Source organism: Dictyostelium discoideum (assembly GCF_000004695.1).
Source record: "Dictyostelium discoideum AX4 chromosome 5 chromosome, whole genome shotgun sequence".
NCBI lineage: Eukaryota > Evosea > Eumycetozoa > Dictyosteliales > Dictyosteliaceae > Dictyostelium > Dictyostelium discoideum.
In genome coordinates this window covers 4,891,079-4,903,507 of record NC_007091.3, presented here as the reverse complement: position 1 = coordinate 4,903,507, position 12,429 = coordinate 4,891,079, and the positions used below count along the sequence as shown (strand labels likewise).

General features: G+C 25.8%; 4 protein-coding genes across 4 annotated transcripts; all 4 read left to right on the top strand.

Annotated features, from left to right (window-relative positions):
• Window positions 1–583: 583 nt before the first annotated feature.
• On the top strand, window positions 584–7,471 carry kif1 (kinesin family member 1; the record flags this gene model as incomplete). The annotated part of the gene is made up of 3 exons (XM_630364.1): window positions 584–909; window positions 1,063–1,308; window positions 1,426–7,471. 3 exons carry the CDS (start codon window positions 584–586, stop codon window positions 7,469–7,471), a joined length of 6,618 nt encoding a protein of 2,205 aa, XP_635456.1.
• Window positions 7,472–8,285: 814 nt separating this feature from the next.
• Window positions 8,286–9,308, top strand: DDB_G0291019 (hypothetical protein; the record flags this gene model as incomplete). The annotated part of the gene is made up of 1 exon (XM_630363.1): window positions 8,286–9,308. One exon carries the CDS (start codon window positions 8,286–8,288, stop codon window positions 9,306–9,308), a length of 1,023 nt encoding a protein of 340 aa, XP_635455.1.
• Window positions 9,309–9,494: 186 nt separating this feature from the next.
• On the top strand, window positions 9,495–11,660 carry DDB_G0291017 (hypothetical protein; the record flags this gene model as incomplete). The annotated part of the gene is made up of 4 exons (XM_630362.1): window positions 9,495–9,572; window positions 9,707–9,935; window positions 9,967–10,119; window positions 11,626–11,660. 4 exons carry the CDS (start codon window positions 9,495–9,497, stop codon window positions 11,658–11,660), a joined length of 495 nt encoding a protein of 164 aa, XP_635454.1.
• A 180-nt stretch (window positions 11,661–11,840) lies between these two features.
• DDB_G0291015 (LSM domain-containing protein) lies at window positions 11,841–12,330 on the top strand (the record flags this gene model as incomplete). The annotated part of the gene is made up of 2 exons (XM_630361.1): window positions 11,841–12,034; window positions 12,111–12,330. The coding sequence occupies 2 exons, from the start codon at window positions 11,841–11,843 to the stop codon at window positions 12,328–12,330; spliced, it is 414 nt and encodes a 137-aa protein (XP_635453.1).
• Between the last annotated feature and the right edge of the window lie 99 nt (window positions 12,331–12,429).

Below are 12,429 nucleotides of genomic sequence, written 5' to 3'. Positions count from 1 at the left end.
ATAAAAAGTAAAGAATTATTATTAAAATAATATATATATAGTTTCCCCCTTTTGTTTAATTTTTTTTTTTTTTTTATTCATTTTTTTAATTTTTTTTTTTTTTTTTATTTTGTTTTATTCTATTTTTTTTTCGTGTGTCTGTATCATTATTTGAATTACTTTATAGAAAAGTAAAAAAAAAAAATAAAAAATTAAAAAAAAAAAAATAAAAAAAAAAAAAAAAAAAAAAAAAAAGATTTTTTTTTGAAATTTTTTTTTTATATTTTTTTTAAGTTATTCAATCCTCATTGTTCGAACATTTGATAATAATTTATTTATTATTCATCAATCTTTTTTTATTTTTTATTTTTTTTATTTTAAAAAAATAAATAAATAAATAATAAATTTAAAAGAGGAAAATAAATTATTTATTAATATATCAAACACATATATATATATAAAATAAAAAAATAAAAAAAAAAGAATATAATATAAAGTAAAACAAGAAGAAAAGAAAATAAAAAAAAAAAAGAAGAGCAAGGTAAAAAGGAAATAAAAAAGAATAAAAAAAGAAATAATATATATATAGAGAGAGAAGAGAGAGATGAATGTACAAGTAGCAGTTAGGGTACGTCCCTTTAATTCACGTGAAAAGGAAAGAAATGCAGAATTAATTGTTCAAATGAATAATAAATCTACAATTTTGACCAGACCATCTGCACTTCGTGCCAATCCTTTGGCTGCACCAACAGCAGATGATGAGAAATCATTTTCATTCGATTATAGTTATTGGTCATATGATTCAAATGATCCACATTTTGCATCGCAATCAACAGTATATAATGATTTAGGTAAAGAAGTTTTAAAAAATGCATGGGATGGTTTCAATTGTTCAATCTTTGCATATGGTCAAACTGGTTCTGGTAAAAGGTTTGTTAAAAAAAAAAAAAAAAAAAAAATAATAATAAAAAAATTAAAATCTAATCATTTTTTTTATTTTTTTTATTAAATAAATAAATAAATAAATAAATAAATAAATAAATAAATAAATAAATAAATAAATAAATAAATAAATAAATATAGTTATTCTATGATGGGTTATGGTGAAGAAAAAGGTATTATTCCATTAATTTGTGAAGAATTATTTCAAAGAATTCAATCAACACCATCAAATTCAAATGAACAAACAATTTATAAAACAACAGTTAGTTATATGGAAATTTATAATGAAAAAGTTAAAGATTTATTAAATCCAAATAATAATAAAACAGGTGGTTTAAAAGTTAGAAATAATCCTTCAACTGGTCCATATGTTGAAGATTTATCAAAGTAAGTTTAGTTTTTCTCTATGATAATGATGATGATGACTATGACGATGACGATGACGATGACGATGACGATGATGATGATGATGATGATGAATATTAAATAAATTGTTTTTTTTAGATTAGCAGTTAAAAGTTTTTCAGAAATTGATATGCTTATGGATGAAGGTAGTAAAGCAAGAACTGTAGCATCAACAAATATGAATGCAACATCAAGTCGTAGTCATGCAGTGTTTACAATTGTATTCACACAGAGTAAAATCGATAAGACAAGAGGTACGGCAATTGATAGAGTTAGTAAGATTAGTTTGGTGGATTTGGCAGGTTCAGAGAGGGCCAATAGCACTGGTGCAACTGGTGTACGTTTGAAGGAGGGTGCAAATATCAATAAATCCCTCTCCACATTGGGTAAGGTTATCTCTGCATTGGCAGAGAATTCAACATCAAAGAAGGCTGTATTCGTACCTTATCGTGATTCAGTGTTAACTTATCTCCTCAAGGAAACGTTGGGTGGTAATTCTAAAACAATTATGATTGCTGCAATATCGCCAGCAGATATAAACTATGAAGAGTCACTCTCGACACTACGTTATGCAGATTCCGCTAAAAAGATCAAAACTGTCGCTGTGGTCAATGAAGATGCTCAGTCCAAGCTTATTAGAGAGTTGCAAGGTGAAGTGGAGAGATTAAGAGCAATGATGGACCAAGGTGGTCAATATCATGCAAACGATTCAAAACTTATGAATTCCGATTACGATGAAACCGTTTCTACATTGAATGAAAAGATAGAACAATATGAAAAACTCATGGCTGAATTAAATAAATCATGGGAAGAGAAATTATCAGAGGCTGAAGCAATTCGTGAGGATAGAATGGCTGCACTAAAAGATATGGGTGTTGCAATTAAAGTGGTCTCTTCAATTCCTCATCTTATTAATTTAAATGAGGATCCTCTAATGTCTGAATCTTTAATCTATTATGTTAAAGAAGGTAAAACTAGAATTGGTCGTTCAGATTCTGAAATTCCTCAAGATATCATTTTAAATGGTTTAAATATTCATAAAGAACATTGTATTTTTGAAAATATTAATGGAAAAGTTATAATTTCTCCATCAAATAATTTTATGAATAATAATAATAATAAAGAAAATTCATCATCAACAACACCAACATCATCAAAGTCACCATCAAAACCAAAATCAGAAAAAGAAAAAGAAAATAATAATGATGATGATGATGGTGAAAAGAAATTAGATAGATCATATATCTATGTAAATGGTGTTGAAATTAATAAACCAACCATTTTAACAACAGGTAATAGAGTAATTTTAGGTAATAATCATATTTTTAGATTTAATAATCCAGAGGAAGCAATTAAAATTGCAAGAGAAAGAAATCAAACTACTGGTGGTATAGTTAGTAGTACAAAGAGTCCAGTCGATCAAATTATGGATTATGATTTCGCTTTGAATGAATTGGCTTCAATTCAAGGTACATTGGCAATGTCAAAACATATCAATGATAAACAAGAATATAAGAAACAAATGAGAGCATTATATGACCAAATTAGATTACAACTCGAGAATGATTGCGACCCAGAAGTAAAGGAACAACGTGAGAAATTGGCATTGCTCGCATTTAGACGTTGGAGATCAAAAGTTCATAGATCTAAACTTTTGAATAAGATCTCTTTCATCATTTTATCATTGAACGAAGCGAATGCCATCTCCTCCACTTTGAATAAAAAGATCAATTTATCCTTAAAGTTATATTCAGTATTCCCAGAGCCTGATCAAATCTCTGATAATATCGAGCCGGAAATCGATTGGAGAAAAACTCAAATCCTTATTAAAGCAACCGATTCGTCGACTGGTGAGAGCACATTAGTCACCGATCAAGATTTCGTAGATAGAATTTATTTAATGAGGGAACTTTATCAAAATGATGGTAGATTGGATACTGAGCTTCCAGAGGATCCTTTCCAATTCACATTTACAAAGGATTCATTAATTGGTGTGTCACATGTTTATCTAAAGAATACATTATATTTGGTAGAAAGTAATAGACCAGTACCCATTTTAGATGAGAATGGTAATCAAAAAGGTTATTTAAATCTATTGGTTTCATCATCATCTACCGATATTACAGAGTCTGAACGTGGTTTATATTTAGAGAATCCATCAAATAATAAATCATTATTACTTGGCAAGAATTTAGAAATTACCATTGGTTTTGAAGGTTTCTCAGAGTTTATAGATGAAAATAAATTTAGTGATGTTTTCATTAAATTCAATTTCCCAAATCAAAATGGTACAATAGTAGATACATTTTTAACAGAACCACAACCAATCTCTGCTTTTATCGATCAAAAGAGAATTGTTATCACTTCATTAACCGAATCATTAATTAATCTATTACAAACTCAATATGTTTCATTTGAAATTAGAGGTCATAAAAAGAGTAAACAACAACCAAAATTAACATCATCATCATCATCTGCCTCCACAACATCATCATCATCAAAGAATCAACCAATGTTAGAGAATTTCGAATTTTTAGCAACTTTAAATATTTTAGAATCTGAAAAGAATACAGGTACTGATGATCAATATAAACCAGTTCATATTTTAGAGGATCCAGATGTTTATAATACTCATTTACCTTCGGTTACATTCCGTTTAAAAAAAGATAAAACAAATCGTCAAATTCTATTTAAAGTTATAAAGAATGAATCAAATTCAATCATTAAAGAATGTAAATCTGCAAGAATATCTGATATTAAAATATTTGGTAAAAGAGATAACCCATTATTATCTTCATCAGCTACACCAAATACACCAAATACACCAAATAATTCTAGAATAGCAGGTATTCAAAATACACCAGGTACTCCAATGACACCATATTCAAATCAAACTAACAACCAACAATCATCATCATCACAACCACCATTACCACAACAACAAGGTACACCATATAATCCACAATCAAATAATCCAAATGTAATATCAAATGCACCACCAACACCAAATTCAAATTTATTAAAAGATTTATCATTAGCCGCAAATGTACAAACTTCATCATCATCATCATCATCCTCATTAAATGTATTATTAAATAATCAACAACAACAACAACAATCACAACAATCACAACAACAACAACAACAACAATCACAACAATCATCTGAAACATCAAGTACTACAAATTCAATTACAAATTCTGCATCAAATTCATCATTATCATTATTAGTAAATAATCAAACTACAAATAGTAATAATAGTGGTGGTAATATATTTGAAATTCCTGTATTATCATGTACTGATGATTCAGTTTTATTATTATGGAAAACTAATGATCCATCATTTATTTTCAATCAAAAAACAAGAAAAGGTGATAAAATTCTATTTAAATTAACATTTGATCTTTTAATTCAAGGTTTCCCAGATGTGGTTTCAATCTCTAAAGATATTGCAATTAAAATATTATCATCTGAATCGATGCCAAGTGCAACCATGCCAGATGGTACATCATCATCATCGATGAGTAATCTTTTAGATAAATTTAAAACTCATTTCAAAGGTGAATCAATTTTATCGGAACCATCAATTCATGCAGGTTCTGTATTTAGTATTAATTTAACCAAATCTAGACAACAAGAACATCAAAATCGTATTGGTGAAATGATTGATGCTCATCAAGAGAATATTTTAAAACTTGGTTATGCAATGAAAATGGAAAAGTTAAGACAAGAATTGGATCTACGTGAGAAATTAACAAATTTAAAAGAGAAAACTATCGATTCAACCAACACTGATGATGTTAATGCTGCAAATGGTGTTGCTGAATCTTCAAATTCTTCAACTATCGACGTTGAAGAGATTGTAAAGAAAATGCTATTAATGAATTCAACACATCAACAACAACAACAAAACTTTTCCTCACCATCTTCAACTTCACCAACTTTAGTAAATGGTGAATCATCACCAAAAAGTGGTAGATCATCAAATACCACTAGTAGTAGTAGTGGTGGTGGTGGTGGTGGTGGTCGTAAAAGATCATCAACAATTGTTGAAGTTAAAGTTAAAGAAGTACCATCAAGTGCATTATTAAAGGAGGATGAAACAAGTGGTTATTTGAAAAAGAAATCAGCATTTAAAGAGGAATGGAAACCAAGATGGTTTGTTTTTAAGAAACCATACCTTTATTATTCACATAATCAAAAAGATACTCATAAATTAAAGAAAATCGATTTAACCAATAGTTCAGTTGCAATCACTCAAGATGAAGTACCATTTGGTTTTGCAATCATTCAATTACGTAGAGTTTGGTTATTACAAGCAAATTCAGTTGAGGATAGAGATAAATGGGTGCAAACTTTAGATCCATTGAGAAAGGTAACCGAGTTAAAGGATGAGGAGTTGAGAACTGCAAAACAACAAATCGAGAAATCCTCTTCACAATTGGACCAAATTAAATCACAATTGCAAACTGGTCAACAAATTGTATTGGCAAAACAAAAGGAAATCGAAGAACTTACCAACACCATCTCTCAACTTCAATTGGAGAAAGAAATCAACACTCAACAATTTGATGGACTTCGTGATGAAATTCAAAATCGTGATGAAGAGTTGGAGCAATACAAGAGCCAACAATCTCAAAAAATTAACCAACTCTCTGGTCAAGTTAATAAATTGGAAAATGTCACCCAAGAGAAAGAATTAACCATTGGTTCACTCTCTTCAACTTTGAACAATACAAATCAAATCATCGAGCTAATCAATGAACAATCGAAATCATACAAGAATGTCGCAGAGATGGAGATCGAATCATTACGTGATGAAACCACTCAACTAAGAGAAACTAGTCAACTTTTAGCCAATAGATTAAAAGAATGTCGTTCAAGTATTCAATCAGCTGAATCTTTATTGAGTGAGAGAGATTTGGAGATCACTCAATTAAAGGCATTGTTAACACAACAAGAGGAATCAAGTGGTATCACTTCATTGAATTTAAAGAATCTTCAATCCGATCAAACTATGAAACAAGGTCAAATTGATATCCTCTCGAAAACAGTACAACAATCGACTGCAACCATTCAAAATATTTCATCACAGTTGGATTCAACCACAAAAGCTAGTGATAGTAAAGATGAACAAATCACTTCGATCAATAGTGCTTACAAAGATGAATCCGATAGATTAAAGGATCAAACCACTCAATTGAATTCTTTAACTACTAATCTTAGACAACAAATGCGTTCATTGGAACAAACTCATCTACAACAAAAAGAAACCTCTGCTTCCGATCAAAAGACTTTGTTATTGCTATTACATGATATGGAACAAGGCTTAACAAGAGCAAGTCAAACTATCACCGATCAAAGTGCTCAAGTCACAGTTTTAAAGAAACAATTGGAAGACTCAAAGAAATCCAATGAACAATTACCAACCGTTGAAAAACAATTATCCCTAATGAAAGATCGTCTCATTCAATCAGAGAATCAATTGATAGATCGTGAATGTGAAAATACTATCCTCTCTGATAAATTAAAACTTTGGGAAGAAGAGATCAAGATTAAAGATTCCAAATTAAGTCTCTTGGAAAATAATGTCAAAGAGGTTAGAGCAGAGTATGCCAATGGTATGGCCTTCTCTAGAGAGTTCTCTCAGCATCATACAGATAGTGGTAGCATCAGTGGTAAGTTCAATAGAAGATCCAAACAAATCTCTGCTGAAGAACAAATGGAAACCCTTAGAGAAAGTTCAATCGCTCATCAATCTCATAACGCCTTTTTGAATTCACAAATTCAACGTTTGGAGACTGAAATGAGAACTCAAGAAAAGGTTTACAGTGATACCATTCAAAGAATTAAAAAAGATCTTCAACAAAGAAATCAACAAAATATAGCTTTTATGAAACATCAAGTCGGTGATGAAATCGTTAAAAAGATGGAAGATGTTACAGCCTCTATGGAGATTTTGAAAAAGAAATATTTCGTTAGTTTAGTTGTTGCTGCAAAACTTCAAAATGCAATGATGGGTAATATTTGTAATGTTGATGCTTATGAATTATATGAACAATCTGTAGTTGAACATATTTTAGATCAAGATCAATGGCCAAATTGGATAGCTCAAACAATTTCAACTCAAAATAAACATTTATAAATATATAATAAAAAAAAAAAAAAAATTTAAAAAAAAAATTAAAATAAATAAAAAAATAATATAAAAATAGAAAAAAAAAATTTAAAAACTACCCCCATTATTGTTTTTAATATATTTATTATTATAGCTGTATTTTGTTTTGGTTATTAAAAAGTGATCTTTTATTTTAAGTTATTTGTTTAGTTAAAGATCTTTTTAAGTAGTAGATTAATGTGACATATGATCCATAACTTATCTTTTTCCTTGGCAGTACCTCAATTGTTAGTTTTTGATATGGCGAAGAAGTGGAATAAGTTTTTCAGTGATGTTAGCCAATTCATTTGAATAAATAAATAAAAAAAATTAAAAAGTGAGAAAAATAAAAAAAACAAAATAAAAAAACCTTTTTCAAAATTTGATATCAAGGGTATGCCAAGATTTCATAAAAAAATGATCAACTTTCTTTTTTTTTTTTTTGCAGCATCACACCAACTGCTGTGTAAAAATTTACACAACAATTACATTGTTTATTAATATCTTTAATGATTATGTTTATAAAGTTAACTCTGTGGCATGAATATTTCCATTGGGAAATGTATTTTTTTTAGATTTTCATATTTTCTTTTCAGAAATGTTTTCATTAAAAAAAACAGTGTGTATTAATTTACCACACAACAATAATTTTTTTTTTTTTTTTAATTTTTTTTTTTTTTTTTTTTAAATTTTCATTTAATAAATGAAAAGATAAAATAAATAAATAAAATAAATTTATAAAATAAATAAATAAAATAAATAAATAAATAAATAATTAATTAAATAAATTAATAAAAAAATAATGGTATCAGTTTTAATATTAGGAGTTGGGTTCATTGGATTTAATGTTGGTTGTGCATTAAGAAGAGAAGGTTATAAAGTTTATGGAATGTCAATTGATGAAAATGATAGATTAAAAATGAAAAGAAATGAAATTATACCAATTATTTGCGATGTTAGTGATGAAAGTAAATGGTTTAATTTAGTTGAAACAGAGATTGATATAGTTATCGAATCGATTTCATCAAGAAATCCAGAAACACCAAAATTAGTTTTAAATTATTTGGTTAAATTAAAAGAAATCAAAGGTGATAATTTAACAATCATTTTCACAAATGCTTCATTTTCATTTGGTGATAATGAGAATTTAATAGATGAAAAATCAAATTCAAGATTAAATACAGATGGTTGGAAAGCAATTAAAGAAATTGAAGACACCTATAGAAGAATTAACGCAATAATTATCATACCAACTATGATTTATGGTTTAAATTGTTCATATTGTAGTTACTATTTTGAATGTATAAATCAATCATTCAATAATGATGATAATAATAGTGCTGCTGCTGAAAAACATATAATTAAAACCTATGGTAATAATAAAAAATATCCAAATGGATTTTATCAAGGTTTTATTCATATTTTTGATTTATGTAAATTTTATTTACTTTTAATTAAAAATGCTTCAAAGATTAGAGGTGAAATTTTCATTGCAAATTCTTATACAGAAAGAGTTGATGATTTATTGAAGTTAATTTATAAGTATCATTTTAAATCAATTGGAATTGACTTTGATAATAAAAATTTAAATAATAATAATAATAAACCAATTTCAATTCAATATGTTGAAGCACCAGAATCTGATTTATTCTTAACTGGTATGCAATTTAATCAACGTTTATCTTTTAAAAAAGCAGAAACATTATTAGGTTATCATCCTACACAACCATCATTTATTGATTCCATAGGAATTTATTATCAATCTTGGAAAGAATCAAATGATTCAAATTTAGCTGATTATATAATTTCTATAATTCCAAAATAAAATAATAAAAAAAAGTTTAAAGACAAAAATAAATAAATAAATAAATATATAAAGTAGATTTTATTTTATTTTGTTTTATTTTATTTTATTTTATTTTATTTTATTTTATTTCAAAAAATTAAAACATTGATATAAGTAGTTACTCTAACTGCTATACAACCCGAAAATATTTTCGGGAAAAGTACCATGGCAATCTATCATGGAATGCATCACCTTAATCATTTTCTTAACGAGTTTCAAATATTGAATTCTCTTGGGGTGGTGGTAAAATTGTTTCCAATTTTTGATATTGTTTGCATCTAATACGGCATTAACAGCTATCTAGCGAGGTCTGGTCAATTCAAAGGTACCATTTTAAATATTGGTTTGAAACTTGAATCTCCAATTTATTTATAAAGTATCAAAGAAACATTGGTATAAATACAAAGAGTAAATTAGTTCATAAAGTTTATCATTTCTCTAGAATTTGCAAAACTTTTCATTTCTCTGTTCAATTTTATCAAATTTCCATTTCACATTCTTCCTTATTGTCAACAAATACAACAATTACTACCAATACCTCAACTGCAACATCAGTATCAATAACAAACTCAACAAGTTTAAATTCAGTTGATGGAAATAGTATTGGTGTGGTAGGAAAATTGTAGTAATAGTTTAGGTTTTAGAGATATTATTGGTAGTAGTAGTAATAGTAGTGGCAGCAGCTCAAGTGGAACAACAAATTTAAATAAAAATCCACCTGTTAAATTTTATGTCCAATTTTGCAAATTATCCAAGATCAAACTTGGTGACATTGTATATGATAATAATAGTAATAATATTAATAATAAAATAATAATAATAAAACAATAATTATAAATAATAAAATAATAATAATAATAATAATAATAATAATAATAATAATAATAATAATAATAAAAATAATAATAATAATAATAATAATAAAATATTAAACAAACATTAAAAACTTATGATGTGAATCTATGGACCAGATGATGATAATAATAATAAAAAAAGGAAAAAGAGGAAAGTAAGGAAAAAGAGGAAATAGAAGAAGAAAGAAATAAAGAAATTATAAACAAATGTTTCTTTATATCTTTCTAATTGCTCTATTTACTCTTTTTCCTCTATTTACTCTTTTTCCTTTTTTTTATTATTATTATCATCTGGTGTTTATATTGTTTCTTTTTTGTCTAATTTTTTATTTCTATCTTTTTCAAATGAAATTATATGTTTTGATCTTTCTTTTACTTTATTATATTTATAAATGCTGGTATATTCGGGTGTAACTGTTTATAATGATTGTTATCTCATATATTTTATATTTGATATTTTTTTAATATTTTGGATTATTATTTTTTTTTCTTTAGAATCTGATTCAACAGAGATTTGTAAATCAATATTTTTTAATTATTTATTTTTCCATTTGAAAAAATAATAAAAAAACTACATAGACATGAAGAAGAAAATGAAATAAAGGAATTAATAAAACCCCTTCCAAAAGAAAGATATTTTTCAATATATTAACTCCTTTATTTCTTTTATCCCCTCCATGTCTAAGTAGGTTTTTTTTTAATTTTTTTTTGGTTTTTTTTTTTTTTTTCAATTGGAAATATAAATAATTAAAAAACAGATAAATAAACTAAATTATTTTTTTAAAGTGGAGCTGAATAGAAAATAAAAAATAAATGTAAAAATAAAGGCGATTAGTGCATCATAATTACTTTTCACCACTTAGATAATGAATTTTTTATATCCGGCCAACCTTAAGAATTACTCAATTTTTTTTAGAAAGCTACAATTTCTTTGTTTGTTGGTTAATAAAAATGAAGAAAAAAAAAAAAAAAAAATTGGCTCTATTTATACCAAATAAATTCCCAATTTTTTTTTTTTTTTTTATAAGATCAAAAATAAAATTAAAAAAAAAATATTTAAACCCATTTAACCTTTTTTATTTTTCATAATTATTATCTATTAATTTTTTGTTTTTTTTTTTCAAATTTGGAAAAAATTATTTGTTAATTTACAGACCTATTTTTGGAATTAATAATCTAGATTATTCGGGGGCTGAATTATGTGATGTTTTTTTTTTTTTTTTTCTATATTTTAAACAATGAAAGGGATTATATTTTATATTTAAAAAAATTAAAAAAGAAATAAAAATTGATTTTATTTTTTCAATCCAGATTTAATTCATTTATTTTTTTGATTTAAAAATTAAAAAATTATAAATAAAAAATAAAAAATAAAAAAAAGGTAATAACTATTCCAACCCAATCAGTTTTTTTTATTTTTTTTTTTATTTTTTTTTTAATAGAAAATTTATTCCCTTCCCATTTTTCTTCTAAATAAATAAAAAATTACAAAAAAAAGAATATAAAAAATAATTAAATTCTAAAAATAAAATTTTTAATTAAAAATAATAAAAAAAAATAAAAAATTGTCAAAAAAACAGTCAATAAAAAAAAAAACAAAAAATTAAAAAAAAAAAAAAAATCATCATGCGTATGATTATGTGTTTATGTCAAATCAATGTCAATAACATATAAAAAAGATGAAAAAGATTTAAAAAACAATACCAATAATAGCAAAAAAAAATTTATAGCTAAAGAATTTCAATCACTTTTATGTGTATTCACAGCATTAAGAGGAACACAAATTACAATACAATTAAGATCAAATTGTGAAATCTATGGTACAATTACTAATGTCGATGCATATTTAAAGTATGTTTTTTATTTATACCCAATATTAAAATCAATACTAATATATACTCACTCACTCATTCACTCTTAATACTAGTATTGAACTTTCTGATGCAAAATTAACAAATACAAGATACAAGAATAAAAGAGATGAACATGTTCAAGAGATATTAATCCAAAGTAGGAATATTAGATTCATTCAAATACCAGATAAAATCGATTTAAATAGTTTACTATATCTTTATAGTAAACAACTATCTCAAAGTAAAAAGAAATATGAAAGAACTTTAAGAAAACCACCACCACCAACAAAATAATAAGTTTTGACACTTTTTTTAAAAAAAACCCAAAAACACGAAAGAGGGTGTGAAATAAATAAATAAATTAATAAATTATTTTTAAATTTTTTATTTTTA